Source organism: Muscardinus avellanarius (assembly GCF_963383645.1).
Source record: "Muscardinus avellanarius genome assembly, chromosome: 3".
Taxonomy (NCBI): domain Eukaryota; kingdom Metazoa; phylum Chordata; class Mammalia; order Rodentia; family Gliridae; genus Muscardinus; species Muscardinus avellanarius.
The window spans coordinates 28,734,290-28,757,878 of record NC_137788.1 but is presented as its reverse complement, the minus strand read 5'-3'; the positions used below and the strand labels follow the sequence as shown (position 1 = coordinate 28,757,878).

General features: G+C 40.7%; 1 protein-coding gene across 1 annotated transcript in view; it reads left to right on the top strand.

Annotated features, from left to right (window-relative positions):
• Positions 1-4,375: 4,375 nt before the first annotated feature.
• The window catches only part of ZMYM6 (zinc finger MYM-type containing 6), a gene marked incomplete at both ends in the record, with an annotated part of 52,854 nt that continues 33,640 nt past the window's right edge, over positions 4,376-23,589 (top strand). The window contains 7 exons of the mRNA XM_080691379.1: positions 4,376-4,432; positions 6,896-6,980; positions 8,307-8,379; positions 17,267-17,441; positions 17,538-17,729; positions 21,335-21,509; positions 23,049-23,164. Of these exons, the coding sequence (XP_080547505.1) occupies positions 4,376-4,432; positions 6,896-6,980; positions 8,307-8,379; positions 17,267-17,441; positions 17,538-17,729; positions 21,335-21,509; positions 23,049-23,164 (873 nt within the window). The remainder of the gene's footprint in view (positions 4,433-6,895; positions 6,981-8,306; positions 8,380-17,266; positions 17,442-17,537; positions 17,730-21,334; positions 21,510-23,048; positions 23,165-23,589) is intronic.

Sequence of the window (23,589 nt, the reverse complement as noted above, 5' to 3'; positions counted from 1 at the left end):
AAGATATATAGTAGTAATTATTGGCAAAAATGTTAGAGAACTGAAACTCTCATGCACTGCTGGTGGGGGCATATACTGAAACAACCACTTTCTAAAATTGTTTGACATTGGTTTTTTTTTTTTTTTTTTGCAGTCCTAGGGATAGAACCCAGGGGCATTCTACCTCTGAGCTACACCCCAGCCTTACTATTTTTTATTCTTTATTTTGAAACAAGATCACATTAATTCTTTTTTTTTTTTTTTGGTGGTACTGGGGTTCCTGGAAACCCTTCTACCTCCGGGTTACACTCCCGGACCTGGTTTATATTTGTATTTGGAAACAGGGTCTCTTAAGCCAGCGAGGCAGTCTTTGAACTTTCGCGATCCTCCTGTCTCCACCTCCCAAGTGCAGGGATTACAAGCATGTGCCACCACGCCCGGCTGACATTAATTCTTAATTATTACATAATATTAGGAATTTCATTGCTAGGTATAAACCCAACAGGAATGTGTACATATATGTTACAAAAATAAGAATATTTACAGCATCAATATTCTTAATAGCTCCAAATTGTAGACAACTTAAGTGACCATCAATTGTAGATGGCCAAATTCTAGTATATTCACAAATAGAATAGTTTGCAGCAGTCAAAACGAATGGCTTCACAAATCACAAAGAGCTTCACAAATGTCCAAAACAATACTGAATGAAAAATATCAAAATTTGACTTTGGCAAGTTAATTAATCTTTTTATTTATATCTCAGAGATAAAAATGTATGTCTCTTAGGGTTGCAGTTAGGACCAAGTAAAATGATACAAGTGCCTAGCAAGTACTTGGCTTAGTAAATATTAGGTATTATTATGTTGTTTTGGCGGACAACCTTTTTAGAAATGTCCTTAAAAATACAGTTCAGGGCAGTCAGGCCTGGTGGCATTCGCCTGTTAATCCCAGGCCGAGACAGAAGGATTGCAGGTTTGAAGCAGTGTCAGCAATTTAGCGAGGCCCTCAGCAAGTTAGGGAGATCTTTTCTCAAAAAAAAAAAAAAAAAAATAGGATTGGGGACTGGAACTCTGAGGTAGAACACTTCTGGGTTCAAACCTGAGTACTTCTTCCCTCACAATTACAGGAAAGAAAAAAGAAAAAAAAAAGGTGCAGAACAACTGGGCAAAGCATAGTTGCACACACACCTGTAATCCCAGTTATGGGGGGGGGGGCTGAGATATAAGGAGAAAATTCAAGGACAGCCTTGGAGACTTGGCGCAACTTTATTTCAAATACGCCCCGGGCTGGTATAGCTAAATGGAAGAACTCCCCTTAGTTTGATCTATGATATCCTCTCCCCCCAAAAAATTTTGAGTATTTACTGCGCCATCTAGTTTCCTCGATAGCCTCCCTCAAACTCCCTCTCCCACATTTTGACACACTAAGTCTCTTTAAGAAGTCAACTACAACTGATTTAAGAGGATGTCCAGAAGGGAAAGTTCACTAGGCTCAGGTCTTTCGCAGGCTGCAAAAGCAGGGAAGAATCCAGGTTCTGAAGGCCTGCTGGGCTCAGTTCAGGGGCATGATGGGAAGGAGGGCGGAGACAGGGCTGAGCTAAGGTCTGGGGCATGACGGGAAAAGAGGCGGAGCCCAGAATGGGAAGAACCATTAGCCTCAGGTCCGGGGCATGATGAGAAACGGGGGCAGAGATCTGGGCTGAGAATGCCTCCAGTTTCAGGTCTGGGGCATGCAGGGGGAAGGAGGGCAGCGATCCGGGCTGAGAATACCCCTAGGCTCAGGCTTGGGGCATGCTGGGAAATGGGGGTGGAGAACAAGCTGAGAAGAATCTCTTGGCTCAGGTCTGGGGCATGCCGGGAAAGTAGGGCCGAGATCCAGGCTGAGAATGCTCCCAGGCTCAGGTCCGGAGTATGACGGGAAAAAGGGGCGGAGACCAAGCCGAGAAGAACCTTGGCTTAGTTCTGGGGCATGACGGGAAAGGAGGGCGGAGACTCGGGCTGAGATTGTCCACTGCAGTCAGTTCTGGGGCATGACGGGAAGGGAGGCGGAGACTAGACTGGAAAGACCCACTGGGCTGGCTCTGGGGCATGACGGGAAGGGAGGCGGTGACCGGGGTGAAGATGTCCACTGGACTCGCGTCCGTGGCCTGACGGGAAAGGAGGGTGGAGGCCAGAGTTGCACACGCGCCGTGGGCTGAGTGTTGCGTCGCGAAGGACCTAGCGGAATTGCAGTGAGAGGCTCCGCGCCCTCCCGGCGCCGGCCGGGCCGTCCTCCGCCTCGCGGTCCCGCGCGCCTCGGCAGGTGTGGGCGCCGCGGGGCCGGGCGGGCCACGTGACCAGGCGGCGCGGGCGGGCGGCTGCTGGGGCACCCGGGACGCACTGATGGGCGCCGGCGGGTCTGGGCTCGCCGTGCGGGACTTGGTTGCGGTGTCAGTCCTCCGTGGCCGGCGTGGGGAGTCTTGGTGGGAACGGGCACCGCAGATCGCTTGCGATGCTCAAGGTTGGCTACAAGTATGCCAAGTGGTGAAAAGTTCTCAGAAGAGGTTTTAGACCTGTTGTCCATTTCCATGCCTGGCTTGACTGTTCGGATAACGACAACTTTTGAAAGCTTCCCTTTTGCTTCAGCTTTAATATGTACCGTTTTTCCTTTCCCAGTACTCAAAGTCAAACCCAGGGGCATTCTACCTCTGAGCTGCACCCCCAACTCCTACTTTATTTGGAAACATGGTCTCAGTAAGTTGCTGAGGCTGGCCTTGAACCTGCAATCTTCCTGTCTCAGCCTCTCAAATACTGAGATTATAGATGTGTGCCACCACACCTCTTTTTTTTTTTTTTTTTTTTTTTTTTGGTGGTTCTGGGGGTGGAACCCAGAGGCTTTCTACCTCCGGGCTATACTTCCAGACCTATTTTATATTTTATTTGGAAACAGGGTCTCACCAAGTTGCTGAGATCCTCACTAAGTAGCTGAGGCTGGCTTTGAACCTGTGCGATCCTCCTGTCTCAGCCTCCCAAGCGTGGGGATTGCGCACGCTCGGCTTCCACCACACCTCTTTTAATATATACTTTAAAAAAGTACACTGCCGAGCGTGGTGGTGCACACTTGTAATCCCAGTACTTGTGAGGCTGAGACAAGAGGATCACAGGTTTGAGGCCAGCCTCAGCAACTTAGTGAGACCTTATTAAAAATTTAAAAAATAAATAGGGCGGGTGATGTCATGCAGAGGTTGATCATCCCTGAGTCCAATCAGAAGTACCAGTAAATAAAAAAACAAGGGCCAAGAGTGTTTCCCAAAGGTAGAATGCCCCTGGGTTTAATATCCAGCTCCCTCAACACAAACAAAAACTGGAAAAAGAAAAGGACTAAATTTGACATGGGCTTCCAAGCCATATCATGGAAACAGGAACTGTAATTCTTGAGTCCTTCCTTCTGAAAGCTTGGTAACTTCTTTCAATATAAGTTTAATTTCCCTCAACTTTGAAAATATTAAAGAGGACACTACTTTTTTTTTTTTTTTTGTGTGTGTGTGTGTGTGTGGTACTGGGATTCCTGGAAGCCCTTCAACCTCCAGGGTACACTCCCAGACCTATTTTATACTTTTTTTTTTTTTTTTTTTGGAAACAGGGTCTTTTAAGCCAGCACGGCTGGCTTCGGCTGGCTTCGAACCTGCACTGTCCTCCTGTCTCCGCCTCCAAGCGTGGGGATTACAAGCGTGTTCCACCACGCTCAGCAGGACATTACTTTCTGAAGATACTAGGCAGGTGTGAGCCATTGCCAGACGACTCTTATGTGACGGTAGCTCCTAAAGGAGTGGAATGCAGAAAGAAAGAATAGAATTAGTTATGGTCCCAGAAAAGTTATTTTTCAAAAGCTTTTAATGTAAATAAACATGGGGGGGCAACAAAAAGCCCCAGCTGAGTACCAATTCTTTATTTTTTTTGTACTGAGGATAGAACCCCGGGGGTTTTCTACCTCCAGACTATACTCCCAGACCTATTATATATATACATATACATATATATATATATATATATATATATACATATATATATGTGTGTGTGTAGTGTATATGTGTATATATGTGTATATGTGTATATATATATGTATACATATATATGTATATGTATATATGTATGTATGTATAAGTTGCTGAGAGCCTAAGTAGCTGAGGCTGGCTTGGAACCTGTGCGATCCTCCTGTCTCAGCCTCCCAAGAGCGGGGATTACAAGCCTGCGCCATCATGCCCGGCCCATGCCAGTTCTTGAGTACCAGTTTTTTATGCTATGTTTTATCTAGCTTTCCATAGCCAAGAAGAAACCTATTGGTTCTAAACTGGGAGTTCCTCTACATAAAAATTAGAATGAAAGAACCTTTGGATGGTGGATGTGGCAAAGCAATGGCACCACAGCAGGGGCTTCTGGACAAAATTAAAGAAGAACCGGACAATGCTCAAGTAAGCATTTCCTCTTGATTTTTAAATTAAAAAGAATGTGTTCTTGTCAACCTGTGGATTGACAATTTTAGCGAGGTAGCTTAAGCCTTACGTGGGTGCTATGATTTGAATGCATCCCCCAAAGTTCATGGGTTGGATGGTTAATTCCCAATGCAAGACTGTATGGGGTGGGGCATAATAAGAGGTGATTAGGTCATGAGGGCTCTCAAGAATGGATTACTGTCTTTACCTCAAGAGTGGGTTAGTTATTGCAAGAGGGGACTTAAAAAAGCCACTTTAGCCCTCTCTTGCTCCCTTGCTCTTTCTTGGGTGCCCTTCCTTTTGTCATATCATGATGCAGCAAAGAAATACTCTGAGCAGATGCAACCCCTAATCTTGGACTTCACATCCTTCAGAAGGGTGAGAAATCTTTGTCTTTATAAATTAACTAATCTGAGTCAGGCATGGTGGCGCACACTTGAAACTCCCAGTTCTTGAGAGGCTGAGACAGGAGGATCATGTGGGTTCAAAACCAGCCTCAGTAACTTAGTGAGACCCTGTTTCCAAATAAAATATAAAATAGATCTTGGAGTGTAGCCCAGAGGTAGAATCCCTGGGTTCTATGCCCAGTACCACACACAAAAAAAAATTACCTACTCTGTGGTGATCTCTTATAGTAACACAACACAGACAATGAGTTAATTAGGTTTTCTATGCTTTGAATAAAAAAAAAAAGATTTAGAAACTGTGTGATGTTTTGGTAAAAGGAAAGTAATATGTATTAACCATTTTTTCATATGTGTCACTAAAAAATTGTATCTGATAGCAGTTTTCATTTCATTGTTAAGTATTTTTTATTCACTATATGTTATGGGAACCCAGGAATGAGCATTCAGCGTAGTCTCTTCCTTAATAGAGCTTTGAAATTGATAAAGAAAACTAATTGAGCCCTAGTGTTTTTGCACACGGTTGTAATCCCAGCATTTAAAAGGCTGAGACAGGAGGATCACCATTCGAGGATAGCCTCAGCTGCTTAGTGAGGCTCTCCACTACTTAGTGAGACCCTGTTTCAAAATAAAGAATAAAATTGGGCTAGGGGTGTACCTCGGAGGTAGAATTCTCCCGGGTTCAACACCCAGCACCATACACACACAAAAAAAAGTAATTTTGGAACTGACATAATTGCTTATTTTATTAAGTGTAGGGAGATTAAAAATATAGCTATTGTTAATTATCATTGTTTCAGAAAAGTAAGATTTTTTTGGGGGGTGGTGGTGGTGGTACTGGGGTTCCTGGAAGCCCTTCTACCTCTGGGCTACACTTCCAGACCTATTTTTTATATTTTTATTTGGAAAAAGGGTCTCTTAGGCCAGTGCTGCTGGCTTCGAACCTGCGCAATCCTCCTGTCTCTGCCTCCCAAGCGCGGGGATTACAAGCATGTGCCACCACGCCCGGCAGAAAAGTAAGATTTTTTAAAAAACTTTTTATTTTTAAAATATGTAAGGCTATTTTAACACCAAAAATGAAATAGAAAAATAAAATAGTTGGTGTGACTTCCAAATAAACAGCAGTTCTTTTCAAGATATAAATATATACATGTTTTAGTTTATTCAGTGATTACATTTTATTTTTAAACTTTTTTGTGTGTGGAGGGGTATACCAGGGATTGAACCCAGTGGTGTTCTACCTCTGAGATACACCCTCATCCCTTTTTATTTTTATTTTGCAACAGGGTCTTGCTAGGTGCTGAGGCTGGCCTTGAACCTGCAATCTTCTTGTCTTAGCCTCCCTCATATTAGGATTACAGGCATGCTGGCATATTATTTTTACAACATTTATAAAGGAATTAAGGATATATCTGGTTTCCCCTGTGATGGTTTTGTGTATAATGTGAAGATTACATATCTTTTCTGCTGTTACAGATATGACAGCTTGTAAATCTGGGCTGAAGTTACTAATTGAGATGTAAGCTCCCTTGTAAATATGTCCTAAAAATGAGTAATGTTCAGGATTGGAATAGCTCTGTATTGTTCTCATATATCAAGATTACATTTGAAAAGTAGCTATCACTGTAAAATATTCTTCAAATCTGAAACATGTCTTTGTAAAGATTAGTCTAGTCTAATAATTTGTAAGTTTTGACTTTTTTTTTTTGGTGGTACTGGGGATTGAGCCCAGGGACATTCTACCTCTGAGCTAGATCCCCAACCCAATTTTATTTTTATTTTGAAACAGGGTCTTGTTAAATTGTTGAGGGCCTCACTAAGTTGCAGAGACTGGGCTGTCATTCTGTCTCAGCCTCCCAAGTACTGGAATACAAGTGTGTGCCACCATGCTCTGCTAAATTTTGACTTTTGTGGTATTTGGGTAGATGATTATGATTAGCATGTATAAGGGATGAATATGATACAATTAGTTTCTGTGTGAATTTCTAATTTAATTTAGTATATTTATTTATTTTTCTTGTCACTTTTGTTTTTAAAGGAGTATGGACATACCCAACAGCCCAAAACACAAGAAAGTGAACTGAAAATTAGTGCTGTATTTTCAGTTACTGACAATCCTCTTGGTAAGAAATAGAACTGTATAAGTTAATTACCATTAACATTTGTTTATTCTGCCTAGTAGAATGGCGGGAAAACACCTCCTCACACAAATCTTCTTCAGAGCATGTTTTCAAATTGCAGGAGCCATTTTTCACCGCATTTAAAAAAAGGAAATAGAATGAGATTATGTCAGAAATGATTGATGTAGTAAGGAAATGTTCTGTTTTATGAAATTATACATATACACACAAATATACATATGTGAGCTGGGCATGGTGGCGCATACTTGTAATCCCAGTATTTGGGAGGCTGACAGGAGGATTGTGGTTTGCAGCCAGCCTCAGCTACTTAGTGAGGTCCTTTGCAACTCAATGAGACCCTGTTAAAAATAAAGAATAAGCTGGGTGTGGTGGCACACACTTGTAATCCCAGGATTTATGAGGCTGAGACCAGAGGATCGTGGTTTGCACAGCCTCACCTACTTATTGAGGTCCTACACAACTTAGTGAGACCCTGTTTCAAAATAAGGAATTTAAAAAAAAAATAGGGCAGGGAATGTAACTTGGAGGTCAAATGCCCCTGGGTTTCATTCCCCAGACCTATGAATAAATAAATAAACAAATAAAAATAAATAAATAAATAAAATAAAATAAATAGGGCTGGGGTGTAGCTTGGAGGTAGAATGCCCCTGGGTTCCATCCCCAGACCTGCAAAAAAACCCAGAAACAACAACAACAAATATATGTATGTGAGAAATTGGTTTATAGTGTAAAATTTAATTCTTATTATGGGTCATGGTTTAAAAAAGGTTTTTGAGCCAGGCGTGGTGGCGCACGCATGTAATCCCAGAATTCGGGAGACTGAGACCAGAGGATCGTGGTTCGCGGATAGCCTCAGCTACTTATTGAGGCCCTCTGCAACTCAGTGAGACCCTGTTTCAAAAATAAAGAATAAAAAATTGGGCAGGGGGTGTAGCTCAGAGGTCAAATGCTTCTGGGTTCCGTCCCCAGACCCGCCAAAAAAAAAAGTCTTTTGGAGTGGTAATTCCTCATTAGTATTGGATTTCAAAACTGAAAATGTTCATCCTAAAAAGATTATATATGCAATTGTTGTTGATACTAAAACTGTTTTTTCCTTCTCTCTCTCTCTTTTTTTTTTTTTTTTTTTGCTAGCCCGACAGTTGAACCCAGGTCTTCCTCTGTCTCTTGCATCATCTCGCCCAAATATATTGCTTCCTTCAGTTCCAGCTACGGCTCTTCACGTTTTTTGTTCTGGTTGTAAGAGGATGCTTTACAAGGGTCAGACTGCGTATCATAAAATGGGATCTACTCAGCTCTTCTGTTCCACAGGATGCATCACCAGATTTTCTATACCTGTGCGCCTACTGCCTCCTCCCAAGAAAACCTGCACAAACTGCTCCAAGTACAGAATTCTTAACGGTTCCCTTTTCTCTTTACTTTCTGATTTTGTGGCAATAGAGATTGAGTGTAGGCAGGACTCGGAAACGCTGCTTTTCTCGGTCGCCAACTTCCCGGAAGTCTCTTTACTTTCTAACGTGCTGTTGCTATATTACATCTCTTTAGCACATTTCTGTGGAAATTGCTTTTTAGCTAATGGAGAAATTTGCAGATTAGTCTCAAGTTTTGCAACTTTTAAATAGTGATTTGGTGTTAGGAGTATTGCCTAAACTGATTTTGTACATCTGTTTAAATTTTACTATGAAGCCGGGTGTGGTGGCGCACGCTTGTAATCCCTGCGCTTGGGAGGCTGAGACAGGAGGTTCGCACGGGTTCAAAGCCAGCCTCAGCTACTTAGTGAGGTTCTCAGCAACTTAGTGAGACCCTGTTTCCAAATAAAATATAAAAAAGGTCTGGGAGTATGGCCCGGAGGTAGAAAGCCTCTGGGTTCCACCCCCAGTACCACCAAAAAAAAAAATTTTTTTTACTATGAAAAGAAATGAACCACTTACGGGAACTGTAGGAGCACTCATATTCTCATAATTATGGATAACAACTACAATTAATTAAATAATTTAAAATTATTTAACAATTATCTTGAAACTATTGAAATATAGAATAAAATATTAATAGTACATGGCCAGGCATGGTGACTCATGCTTATAACCCAGTATTTGGGAGGCTGAGACAGGAGGATTTTAAGTTCACAGTCAGCCTCCCTCAGCTACTTAGTGAGTTCCCATCCTGCAATTTAGTGAGACCCTGTTTCAAAATAAAGAATAAATCCGGGCATGGTGGCGCACACTTGTAATCCCACTGCATGGGAGGCTGATACAGGAGGATCGCTGTTTGCTGCCAGCCTCAGCTACTTATTGAGGCCCTTTGCAACTCAGTGAGACCCTGTTTCAAAATAAAGAAAAAAAAAATAGGGCTGGGGGTGTAGTTCGGAGGTAGAAGGCCCCTGGGTTCCATCTCCAGGACTGGAAAAAAAATAAAATACAGGGCTGGGGGTGTAGCTTGGAGGTAGAATGCCCCTGGGTTCAGTCCTCAGTACCACACACAGAAAAAAAAGTGCATAAAAGTTATTTAAATTTTTGAAAGGTAAAAACTCTTAAGTGGTCACAGCAATAGCAAAGTTATATAAACCTTTTTTCTTAGTGCATTGTTCTTTTTTTTTTTTTGGTGGTACTAGGGATGGAACCCAGAGGCTTTCTACCTCCAGGCTATACTCCCAGACCTGTTTTATACTTTATTTGGAAACAGGGTCTCACTAAGTTGCTGAAAGCCTCAGCTACTTAGTGACGCTCTTTGCAACTCAGTGAGACCCTGAAGAATAAAAAATGGGCAGGGGGTGTAACTTGGAGGTTGAATGCCCCTGGGTTCCATCCTCAGACCTGGAAAAAACAAAAAAGTGTTGTTACTAACAAGGAGGAAGAAAAGTCAGGAGTTTGGTTTTATTTTGATTAATTAATCAGTTGTTTTGCCGTACTGGGGATGGAACCCAGGGGCATTCTACCTCCGAGCTACACCCCAGCCCTGTTTTTTATTCTTTATTTTGAAACAGGTCTCACTGAGTTGCAAAGGGCCTCACTAAGTAGCTGAGGCTGTCCTCGAACCGCAATCCTCCTGTCTCAGTCTCCCAAATGCTGGGATTACAAGCATGGGCCACCACGCCAGGCAAGTGTTTGGTTTAGAGCAGGAATTCTAATTCATTGGTACAGTACTTACCTAGTGTTTGGTTTAGAGCAGGTATTGTAATTCATTATTACAGTACTTCCCTAGCATTTGTGAGGCTTTCACTTAAATCCCCAGTACCACACACATGCACACGTACACACTTTTCAGGACCACACACCAACATCTTGGTTTTAGGTTTTGATTTCATTACTTATTAGGAAAGCAACCTTGGGCTAGATATCTTAACTTTTTCTGAACCTTGGTTTTTCATTGGCAATTAATATCTACTTTCTAGGATTTTGTGTGTGTGTAGTGTGTGTGGGAGGGGATACTGGGGGTTGAACTCAGGGGCATTCTACCTTCGAGTTAACACCCTAGTCCAATTTTTATTCTTTATTTTGAAACTTGGTCTCAGTAAGTTGTGGAGGACCTCACTAAGTAGCTGAGGCTGGCTGCAAACTGTGATCCTCCTGCCTCAGCCTCAAGTACTGGGATTACAAGCCTGTGCCACCACGCTTGGCATAGGATTTTACCATGACAGTGTTAGCACAATGCCTAGCACATATCAAGTACTTATTTTATTTTTATTTTTATTTATTTTTTATTTTTTATTTTTATTTTTGGTGTTACTGGGGTTCCTGGAAGCCCTTCTACCTCCGGGCTACACTCCCAGACCTATTTTTACATTTTTATTTGGAAACAGGGTCTCCTAAGCCAGCGCGCGCGGCTGGCTTCGAACCTGCGCGATCCTCCTGTCTCTGCCTCCCAAGTGCGGGGATTACAAGTGTGTGCCACCACGCCCGGCCCATATCAAGTACTTATTAAGTGGAATCTTATGGATAATAAAGTTTAAGATTTTGTTTTTTGCGGGTCTGGGGCTGGGACCCAGGGGCATTCTTCCTCCAAGCTACAACCCCTGCCATATTTTTATTTTTTATTTTGAAACAGGGTCTCACTAAGTTGCGGAGGGCTTCACTAAGTAGCTGAGGCTGTCTGTGAACCGTCAATCCTCCAGTCTCAGCCTCCCGAATGCTGGGATTACAAGTGTATGCCACCACACCCGTCTTAAGATTTTTTTAATATTTATTTTGTAGTATAACATGTATATTTAACATACAGTTTATAGGCTATTTTGTCTTTGGAGAGATGGTTTCTTTATCTTCTTGGTATGTTGGCTTAAGCTATCTACTATTATTATTATTATTATTATTATTATTATTATTATTTTTTTTTTTTAGGTCAGGGGATGGAACCCAGAGACATTTGATCTCTGAGCTACACCTCCTGCCCAATTTTTTATTCTGTATTTTGAAACAGGGTCTCACTGAGTTGTGAAGAGCCTCACTAAGTAGCTGAGGCTGCCCGCAAACCGTGATCCTTCGGTCTCAGCCTTCCAAATGCTAGGATTACAAGCGTGCGCCACCACGCCCAGCTGGCTTAAGCTATCTAAAACTAAATTCTAGGTGGGCAAGGTGGTGTACACCTATAATCCCAGGCCAAGAGAAGGATCTCAAGTTCGAGGCTACCTTCAGCAACTTAACAAGTCCTTCAGGAACTAAGAGACACTGTTTCAGAAGAAAAAAGGGCTTGGGATGTAACTGAGAGGTATATGCCCCCGAGTTCAATCCCCAGTATCATAAAAGACAAAAACTGAAAAAGATAAATAAATCTTGCTAAAATAAAAGTCTCTAACTCCAAAGGGAAAAAAAAGTTGTTTTTCAATTTTTTATTTATTTAAATTTAGTTTGTTTTAAAATGTCCTTTTATATTATTTTAATATGTTAATGTCTTTTTATGTGGATGTGGTACTATGGATTAAACCAGAGACATAGTTTTGAGCTACACCTTTAGCCATAGTTTATTTTTTACTTTGAAAAAGGGTCTCACTAGCCGGGTGTGGTGGTGTACACTTGTAATCCCTGCACTTGGTAGGCTGAGACAGGAGGATCGCATGGGTTCGAAGCCAGCCTCAGTTACTTATTGAGGCTCTCAGCAACTTAGTGAGACCCTTTTTCCAAATAAAATACAAAATAGGTCTGAGAGTATAGTCCAGATGTAAAAAGCCCTAGAGTTCTACCCCCGGTAACACACACACACACACACACACACACACACACACACACACAGTCTCACTAAGTGAGGGCCTCAGTATAGTCCAGATGTAAAAAGCCCTCGAGTTCTACCCCCGGTAACACACACACACACACACACACACACACACACACACACACACACGGTCTCACTAAGTGAGGGCCTCACTAAGTTGCCAAGACTGGCTTTGAACCTGCAATCCTTCTGTTATAGTCTCCCAAGTACTGAAATTATAGGCATGTGCCACCACACCTGGCACATTAATAGCATTTTAATGAAACTGATATGAAAAATTAAATTTAAATTTATCTTTGAGGTATTATTTCAGTATGTCAAGTAATATAAAAATATTTACATTTTAAAGAACATAATATATTTTTACATGTCCCAATGTATATTGTTTTCTTTAAAGTAGAACCCTTGTTGGTGACTTTTTACCCCACAATGCTGCTCTTATTTAGATTTTTTTTTTTTTTTTTTGGTGTGGTACTGGGGACTAAACCCCAGAGGCAGGAGCAGTCTACCTCTGAGCTACACCCCCAGCCTGATTTTATTTATTATTTTAGTTGGAAACTGGGTCTTGCTAGGTTTGTTGAGTATATTACTACTTGCTGAGTCTGTCTTTGAACCTGTGATCCTACTGTCTCAAGCCTCCCAAGTCCTGGGATTAGAGATGTACACCACCACGCCTGGCTCAGTTTTTTTGTGGTGGTGGGGGTCACACCCAGGGGCTCACACATGCTCTGCAAGTGTTTTACCATTGAGCTATATCCCCAGCCTACTCAAAATACATTTTGATCTCGGGATTTGGCGTTGTCTTCTGACTTTATGGAACAGTCTTTTAAATGAGTCGAGGTGACAGGTCTGTCTTTTCAGCACTGGTTTGATTTTTACAGATTGCTAAAAGCTACTTAACGCCTTATAAGGTCAATGTAGTATGTAATCAAACTTAGTCACAGTGTCAGATGTGTTCTTAGAGTTCTTAAAGGAGAAATTAGAAAAAAAGGAAAACAGGAAAAGTTTTTGAGCCATGATATTATAGGAAAAGTTGCGAGTTTTCCAAAATAAAAGGTTTAGAATGTATTTGCATTTATGTGTATAAATTTTCATTAGAAAGCCATTCTCATTGGTTTACTTATTATATACATTATATCACTGGAAGATTTGCTTTATTAAATACATTTTAAGCTGGCCATGGTGGCACACACTTTTAATCCCTACACTTGGGAGGCTGAGACAGGAGGATTGCACAGGTTCGAAGCCAGCCTCAGCTACTTAGTGAGTCTTCCACCTCCAGTACCACAAAAACAACAACAACAAAAAAAAAATTTAAAAACTTGTTTTTAATTTAAAAAAATAGTTTTTGCCGGGTGTGGTGGTGAGCACTTGTAATTCCAGTACTTGGGAGTCTGAGACAGGAGGATCTGGGTTCGTCGCCTGCCTCAGCTACTTAGTGAGGCCCTCTGCAGCTTACTGAGACCCTGTTTCAAAATAAAAAATAAAATCGGCAGGAGATGTAAATCAGAGGTAATATGCCCCTGGGTTCAGTCATCAGTACTGCAAAAAATAAAGTTTTCAAAATTAGTATTTCATACCGGGTGTGGTGGCGCACCGCTTGGGAGGCAGAGACAGGAGGATCGCTCAGGTTTGAAGCCAGCATGCTGGCTTAAGAGACCCAGTTTCCAAATAAAAAAAAAGTATAAAAATAGGTCTGAGAGTGTAGCCCGGAGGTAGAAGGGTTTTCAGGAACCCCAGTATCACCAAAAAAAAAAAAAAAAAAAAAAAAAATAGTACTTTATAGCTGGGCAGTAGTGCACTCTTGTAATCCCCGCGCTTGGGAGGTGGAGACAGGAGGATTGCACAGGTTTGAAGCCAGCCACGCTGGCTAAAGAGACCCTGTTTCCAAATTTAAAAAATATAAAGTAGGTCTGGGAGTATAGCCCGGAGGTAGAAGGGTTTCCAGGAACCCAAATACCACCAAAGAAAAAAAACATTAGTACGTTACCTGTATGTAAGTTTATCTATATGGTTTCCAAGATTCACTGTCGTGTGTGTGTGTGTGTGTGTGTGTGTGTGTGTGTGTGTGTGTGTGAGAGAGAGAGAGAGAGAGAGAGAAAGAGAATATGCACGCAAGCACATGAGCAATTGTAAGCATAACTGAGAGGTAGACACCAAGGACTGAACCCAATCTACCTCTGAGCTACACCCCCAGCCCTATTTATTTTAATTAATTAATTAATTAATTAATTTCTGGTACTGGGGATGGAAGCCATGGGCCTTCTATTTCTGGACTATACCCCCAGATTTTTTTTTTTTTGTGTGGCACTTGGGATGGAACCCAGGGGCCTTCTACCTCCCAGATTTGTATTGCCATCAGTACTTACCAGCAGTGTAATTTATAAGTGATTTAAATGAATAAAATAGGAGCCAGGCATGTGGTGCACACTTGTAATCCCAGCATTCAGGAGGCTAAGATAGGATCATGGTTCAAGGCCAGCTTCAGCTACCTAGTGAGGAGCTTTGCAGCTCAGTGAGACCCTGTCTATAAATTAAAAAAATAAAAAAATAAAAAGAGTAAAATAGGGTTGGGGGTATATCTTGGAGGTAGAATGCTCCTGGGTTCAATCTCTAGTACCATACACCAAAAAAAAAAAAAAAAAAAAAAAAAAGAGAGAGAGAGAAAAAGAAAAAAAAGAATAAATAAACAAATAAATAAATTGGATAATTAGAGTGAAGAGGACAATGCCTAACACATAGTAATTGCTTCATATAGTCATTTATAAGATTACTGCTATTTTCTTTATGGCCTCTACTAACAGTGTTTCTAATTAATGGCTATTTCCTTCCACTTTTAGAGTTGTATAATGAATAACAGTATTTAGCCTTTGTTTTTTGTTTTATTATTTTTGCTACTGGAGATTGAACCCAGGTGCTACATCCCCAGCCCTTTTTTTTTTTTTTCAGGTCTGGTGATGGAACCCAGGGGCATTAGACTTCCAAGCTACACCCCTGCCCTACTTTTTATTCTTTATTTTGAAACAGGGTCTCACTAAGTTGCAGAGGGCCTCCACTAAGTAGCTGAAGCTGTCCGAGATCCGTGATCCTCCAGTCTCAGCCTCCCAAATACTGAGATTACAAGCGTGCGCCACCATGCCTGGGTCCCCAGTCCTTTTTTTTTTTTGGTGGTACTGGAGATGGAACCCAGGGGCTTTCTACCTCCAGGCTACACTCTCAGATATATTTTACATTTTATTTGGAAACAGAGTCTCTTAAGCCAGCTGAGGCTTAGTCTTTTTATTTCTTTGAAACAGAATCTCACTGAATTGCAAAGGGCCTTGCTAAGCAGCTCAGGCTGAACCATGATCCTCTGATTGCCACCTCCGGAATGCTGGGATTACAAGCGTGTGCTACCACGTCTGCCTCACATATTTTATTTTAAATTTAAAACCTTTTTATCTATCATCCTTTTTTTTTTTTTTTTTCGGTCTGGGGTTGGAACCCAGGGGCATTCAACCTCCGAGCTACACCCCCTGCCCTGTTTTTTATTCTTTATTTTGAAACAGGGTCTCACTGTGTTGCAGAGGGCCTCACTAAGTAGCTGAGGCTGTTCGCGAATCACAATCCTCCGGTCTCAGCCTCCCAAATGCTGGGATTACAAGCGTGAGCCACCACGCCTGGCTTTATCTGTCGTCTTATTCATGTTTCTGCTCTTGACAGTTGGTATTAAGCCAGAGGACACATGTCTCGAGTTGTGGGATAGCCACTGAATCTTGTCCCATTGGATTCAGTAGATGAAACTTGGAGCTGGAAGCCTCACTATTTTTGTTATGAGTGTCTCACTGGTTATATCTTGTTTTATTTATTTATTATTATTATTAAATTTTTTTTTTTTTTTTTGCGGTACTGGGAATGGAACCCGGGGGGATTCTACCTCCAAGCTATACCTCTAGCCTATTTCTTTTCCTTCCTTCCTCCCTTCCTTCCTTCCTTTCTTCCTTCCGGTAATGGGGATGGAACCCAGGGGCCTTTTACCTCCAGGCTACACGCTCAGACCTATTTTATATATTTTGTTTGGAAACAGGGTCCCAGTAAGTTGCTGAGAGCCTCACTTAAGTAACTGAGGCTAGCTTCAAACCTGCATGATCCTCCTGTCTCATCCTCCCAAGTACGGGGATTATAGTGTGCACCACCATGCCTGGTTTATTCCTTATTTATTCATTATTATTATTATTATTATTATTATTATTATTATTATTATTTTGCGGGTATGGGGATGGAACTCAGAGGCATTTGACCTCTGATCTACATCCCCTGTCCTATTTTTTATTCTTTATTTTGAAACAGGGTCTCACTAAGTTGCAGAGTGCCTCACTAAGTAGCCGAGGTTGTCCGAGAACCATGATCCTCCAGTCTCAGCCTCCTGAAATCTGGATTTCAAGCATGCGCCACCACGCCTGGTTTATTCCTTATTTTGAAACAGGGTCTCATTGATTTGCAAAGGGCCTCACTAAGTAGCTGAGGCTGTCTACGAACCACAGTCCTCCTTTCTCAGCCTCCCAAGTGCTGGGATTACAAGTATGTACCACCATGCCTGGCTTTGTTTTACTTATTATTAAAAGAATTTTTGTGTGTGATTGATTTGGGGGGATTGAATGCAGAGTGTCCTGCAAGCTATAAAAATACTCTACTGCTAAGCAACAGCCCTACCCCTTTCTTAAGTTTTTTGATTTGTGTTTTCCTGAGTTCCCTAAGCTAGCCTTGATTTTGCGATTCTTCTGCCTCATGAGTAATTGGGAGTACAGGGATGCACCACCATGCCCTGCTTCCTCCTCCCATCTACAAATTAAATATTGTAAGTCCCATTTTAAAGTCGAGGAAATTGAGGCTTTAATTGCCTCACTCTTTTCTCCTGAGCTGATAAATAACAGAAATAATTATCAGACCCAGGTTTTCAGATGCTTTATCCAGGGCATCTTTCTAGCTGTCCCTAGTAAACATTAGGGGTAAATATTAGCTCATTAAGAATGAGGGGAGAAGTTTCAATTGTTACACATTTCATTTTGTCCTTGTTTTTTTGTTTTTAGAGATATTTTAAATCAAAAGGATATAATCACAACCCACTTAGAAAATTCCTCTTCTAGCAAAGATTTCTGCAGCCAGTCATGCTTTTCTTCATATGAGCTAAAGAAAAAACCTGTTGTTACCATATATACCAATGGCATTTCGACTAAATGCAGTATGTGTCAGAAAAATGCTGATGTAAGTTACATTTTACTTTGATTGGGATTGTGTTCAAAGACCAGAGATTTTTTTAAACTGGCTCTGCTTATTTTGTGTTTATTTTTCATTCCGTAGATTCGGTTTGAAGTTAAATATCAAAATGTGGTACATGGTCTTTGTAGTGATGCCTGTTTCTCAAAGTTTCACTCCACCAACAACCTCACCATGAAGTGTTGTGAGAACTGTGGGAGCTATTGCTATAGTAGCTCTGGATCTTGCCAGTCGCAGAAGGTGTTTAGTTCTACAAGTGTCACTGCATTCAAGCAGGTATGAATGTCAATCAGTCTTGTATAGTTGAGTTCACTCCTGAGCTGCTGGGCAGGGGTGACCTGCAAAGTAAATAGCAAGCTCTTCCCATCCGTGTATCTTTTTTTTTTTTTTTTTTTTTTTTTTTTGCGGGTCTGGGGATGGAACCCAGAGGCATTTGACCTCCGAGCTACACCCTCTGCCTTATTTTTTATTCTTTATTTTGAAACGGTCTCACTAAGTTGCGGAGGGCCTCACTGAATAGCTGAGGCTGTCTGCAAACGGCGATCCTCCAGTCCCAGCCTCCCGAATATTGGGATTACAAGCGTGCACCACCATACCCGGCTACCATCCATGTATCTTGATGTGTGATTTCCTCTTCAGAAAAATGATACTGTAGGGCTGATGATGCAGTGAGATAATAAAGGTGAAGTGGATCCTTTTTAAGATTATCTTTACGGCTGAGAATTCATAGATACAGTTTTATGATTTGCTGTGAGTGTGAATATTTTGTGAAATAGTAAAGAAAACGGCATTGTAAATAAAGTATAAGCAAAAGTCAAAAGGTGATCGATTTGGGTGTGGTGTTGCATGCTTCTAATCCCAGTACTTAGGAGACTGAGACAGGAGAGTTGCAGGTTCTAGGACAGACTCAGTCAGTAATGTGGCCATACTCTCAGCAACCTAGTAAAACACTGTTTCAAACTAAAAAATAAAATAGGGCTGGGGTAGGGCTCAGAGGTAGAATGCCTTTGAATTCAGTACCCCACTCCCCCCCAAAAAGTGCTAGAATCAGTCACTATTTTTTCATTTTAAAATGTTTTGGAATGAATTGTAGTTATTTTTGCAGCATCACCTTAATAAAATACGTTGGTGAACTTTATTGTAATGACTAATGTGTTAATCTCAGTTATTAAATCACTTTGTATTTTTGATTATTACTGAAGAATTTGTTTTTTACTTATTTTTCTTAAAAAGGATGTATATGATAAAATTATTTTTCTTTTTTTTGTACTGAGGGTAGAACCCACAGGCTTTTCTACCTCTGAGCTGTACTCCCAGACCTTTTTTTTATACTTTTATTTGGAAACAGGGTCTCACTAAGTTGCTGAGAGCCTCACTAAGTAGCTGAGGCTGGCTTTGAACCTGTGCGATCCTCCTGTCTCAGCCTCCTAAGCGCTGGGATGACAAGCATGCGCCACCACACCTGGCTGATAAAATTATTTTTCAATTACTAAATTTGTTAATTCTTCTGAGCTGTACATTCATCATTGAAAGTATCTTTTTTCTAGGAATTGCCACTTCGACAGTCTAGTTGCCACTTTCATAGGAATAGAATTCATTATTTTACAGAGGATCCAAAAGTCACTTTCATTCCTAATATTGTTCTTGTTATTGGTGTTATGCACTGCTTATTGTGTCATTGATAGTCATTTTTTGTAGTATTAGGGATTGAATCCAGGGGCATTCTATCTCCGAGCTATATCCCACCCCATTTTATTTTATTTATTTATTTATTTTTGGTTTGGAAACAGGGTCTCCTTAATATAAAAAGAGCCTCACTAAGTTACAGAGGTTGGCCATGAACCTACAGTCCTTTTTTTTTTTTTTTTTTTTTTGGTACTGAGGATTGAACCGAAGGGCATTCTATCTTGAAGCTACACCCAGAGCCCTATTTTTATTCCTTATTTTGAAACAGGGCCTCACCTGAGGCTGCCCACAAACCTGCGATCCTCCTGTCGTAGCCTCCCAAGTACCGGGGTTACAAATGTGTGCTACCATGCCCAGCTAATGTTCTCTTTTAGGAGGAAGATTACATGAACTTCAGTTTATTTACCTTCTAATGTGGATAATATAACTTAGTGGTTAGGAGTCTAAACTTTGGAGTATGATGGAATAAGTTTAATTTTCTGCTTCTGTGTACCTGTAAATTTAATTTAAATACCTAGCCTTTGGGTTAATGTAAGGTTTGAAAGCATCTTACAATGTTGTTGAAAGAATTATATGATACAGTATATACACATTGCTTGGCCTGGAGTTTGGCTGATGGTAAACATTCAAAACGTAAAAATGGGCTGGGATGTAGCTCAGTGGCAAAGCTCCTGCTTTGCAGCTGCAGTGCTCTGGGTTTGATCCCTAGTTCCAAAAAAAACAAGACCAAAAGAAAAGTAAAAACATTGGTTCTATAAATGGTAGCCATTAGTATTACTATTTTTTTCCCCCTTTCCTAGTGGTACTGGGGATGGAACCCAAGGGCATTCTACCTCCTAGCTACACCACCAGCCCTATTTTTTATTCTTTATTTTGAAACAGGGTCTCACTGAGTTGCAAAGGGCCCAAGTAGCTGAGGCTATCCTTGAAGCTGTAATCTTCCTGTCTTAGCCTCCCAATACTATTATTTCCTAAAACAAACTTTTTTTTTTTAAGATTTAAAGAAGTTTATTAAAAAGATAGAATATAGAAAATAGTTACAGCCCCATGTCAGAATGGCATGGGGGGGCTAAAACAAACTTTTAACCAGGTGTGGTAGCACATGCTTGTAATCCCAGCATTTGGGAGACTGAGACAGGAGGATCATGGTTCAAGGACAACCTCTGTTACTTAGTGAGGCCCCTTGCAACTCAGTGAGACCCTGTTTCAAAATAAAGAATAAAAATAGGGCTGGAGCCAGGTGTGGTGGTGCACGCTTGTAATCCTAGCATTCGCTTGTAATCCCAGCATTCAGGAGACTGAGACGGTAGATTGTGGTTTACAGACAGCCTCAGCTACCTAGGCCCTCCGCAACTTAGTGAGACCCTGTTTCAAAAAGTAAAGAGTAAAAAATAGGTCAGGGGGTGTAGCCTAGAGGTCAAATGCCTCTCGGTTACATCCCTAGACCCGGAAAAAAAAGGGGGGGGGGTGAGAGGTTTCAGAATGCCACTTGTTTCTATCCCCAGTATTGCAAACAAACAAATGAACAAAAACCCCCAAAAACTTTTAGGCAAATGTTTTTATGAAACTCAGCTTGAAAAATAGGTAGTTTTGTGGAATCTCTTGAAATACATTAGACTTTTTTTTTCCTTCTCGCTAATAAGTCTTACAAGTGAAGTATCTTTTTTTTTTTTTTTTGGTACTGAGGATGGAACCCAGGGACATTCTACCTCCAGCTGAGGCTCATCATGAACCACAATCCTCCTGTCTCAGCCTCCCAAATGCTGGGATTACAAGTGTTCGCCACCATGACTGGCTGTGAAGTATCTTTTAAGATGATAGATTGACTTAGACTAATAAGGTTCAAGTCTTTACTGAGTATGGCCCTTTGGTTCATGGACCACTTGGTCCCCTGGTTATTTGTGATGAGAATAGTATTTTATGACTACCTCATTCATTACTTGTAATGTTTTTGTCATTAAAATATCTATATAAGTAGTTACTATATTTTCAGTTTACCTTTTATTGTCTGAAAGAATTTATTTTTCCCATTTCCAACTTCTTAGAAAAGTCAAATATTTGTGTGGCCTTATTGTCATGCTCAAGTATTTTAGCCAAAGGCAGTGCTTATAGGTGGCTTTCTTTTTTCTTGTAAAAATAATATGTGATTACATATGCTTGTACTAAATATCTAAATGTTATTTTTTTCTTAATAGAATTCAGCCCAAACTCCTCCCTATGCCCTGGGGAGATCATTGAGACCCTCAGCTGAAATGATTGAGACTACAAATGCCTCTGGAAGAGCAGAGCTCTTTTGCTCTGTTAATTGCTTATCTGCTTACAGAGTTAAGACTGTCACTTCTTCAGGTAATCTAACTGTTGAAGAAGACGGTAACTGCTTAACTTTCATTTCATTTTCTTTTATTTATTTATTTATTTATTTTTATTTTATTATTATTATTATTATTATTATTATTATTATTATTTTTGTGGGTCTGGGGATGGAATTCAGGGGCATTTGACCTTTGAGCTACACTCCCTGCCCTGGTTTTTACTATTTAATTTGAAACAGGGTCTCACTAAATTGCGAAGAGCCTCACTAAGTAGCTGAAGCTGTCCGCGAACCACGATCCTCCTGTCTCAGCCTCCCGAATGCTGGGATTACAAGCGTGCACCACCATGCCAAGCGTGCACCACCATGCCTGGCTTTACTTTCATCTTATAACAAACTAAACTTTTTCATATGGTTAATAAAAATCCAAGATTGATTTACCTTTTTTGTTGTTGTTATTGGAGATTGAAGCCAGGGATGGTCTATCTCTGAGCTATATCCCCAGCCTTTCTTTAGTTTTGATTTTTGTTTTTTGATTTTTAATTTTTTTTTTGTGTGTGTGGTACTGGGAATGGAACCCAGGTACATTCTACCTCTGAGCCACATCCCTAGCCCGATTATTATTATTTTTTTTGAAACAGGGTCTCACTGAGTTGCAAAGGGCCTCTCATTAAGTGCTGAGGCTGGCCACGAACCGTGATCCTCTGGTCTCAGCCTCCCAAATGCTGGGATTACAAGCGTGTGCCACCACACTCAGCCAAAGAACTGATTTTAAGCAGGGCATGCTGGCACATGCCTGTGATCCTAGTACATAGGAAGCTGAGACAGGTGTATCAAAGGTTTTAGGCCAGTGCATTGTACCTTAGCATGACCCTGTTTCAAATTAAGGAAATTAAAAGGGCTAGGGGTATAGCTTAGAATGCTCTGGGTCCAATTCCCAGTACCACAAAGTAAAAATAAATTAATAAAAATAAAAAACAGGTTTTAAATGGAAATAGTCGAAGTATATTTTTTATAATTTCATATATGAGAAGAAAGAAAAAATAATTGCAAGTTCTGGGTTAGTTTTTATGTAAGTGAGAGTTAATTAAGATTAATTATGTTTAGATTTACAGATTATTGTAGCATTCCTTGATTTTTTTTCATATACTATATTTGGACTCTGTGTCTAGGGTTTCTGTATTCATGGATTCCACCAACTGGATCAAAAATATTCCAGAAAAAAATCTATTGAACATGTACAGCCATTTTTCCTCATCATTATTCTCTAAGCAATATAGTATAACAACTATTTACATAGCATTTACATTTTATCAGCTATTTTAGGTAGAGGTGATTTCATGTACATGAGAGGATATTTGGGATGATATACTCAGGTATATGTAAATACTGTGCCGTTTTGTATAAAGGACTTAGCATCTGCAGATTTTGCTATTTTTGGGAAGTCCTGGATATCATTTGGTATCCTTGGGAACCAATCCCCCCAAGATACCAAGGGACAGCTATACTGAAGTTGTGTTTTTCTTTCTGCTTATAGATTTTTGAATTATTTGTTCATTTGTGTAACTTGTTTCTCCTTTTTATTTTGTGTCATCAAGGTGTTAAGGTTTCGTGTCATAGTTGTAAAGCCTTGGCCATCCCTCAGTATCACCTCGCCATGTCAGATGGAGCTATTTACAGCTTCTGCAGCTCCAGCTGTGTGGTGGCTTTCCAGGTATGATTGAAAGTAGTATTTCAACCCTGTAGCTCTCTGAGACATTGATTCATGGCAAAATGTTGTTTCTTGAAGGTTCATACACAAATTTAAATTTGTGTGTGTATGTGGTACTGGGGATTGAATTCAGAGGCATTCTGCCTCTGAGCTACACCCCTAGCCCTTTTTATTTTTCTGTTTTGAAACAGGGTCTCACTAGGTTACTGAAAGTCTCACTAAGTTGCTGAGGCTGGCTGTGAATCTGTGATCCTTCTGTCTCAGACTCCCAAGTACTGGGATTATAAGCATGTACCACCATACTCAGCTAAAAAGTTTAAATATAGGAAGAAAAAAATTCTCCTCAATCAGGGTTCCAGAGGTCATTTGTACAAAATTATCAGAGCCTAAATCTTGGTCTTCCTTAGGGTCCTTGCTTCAAATTCCAA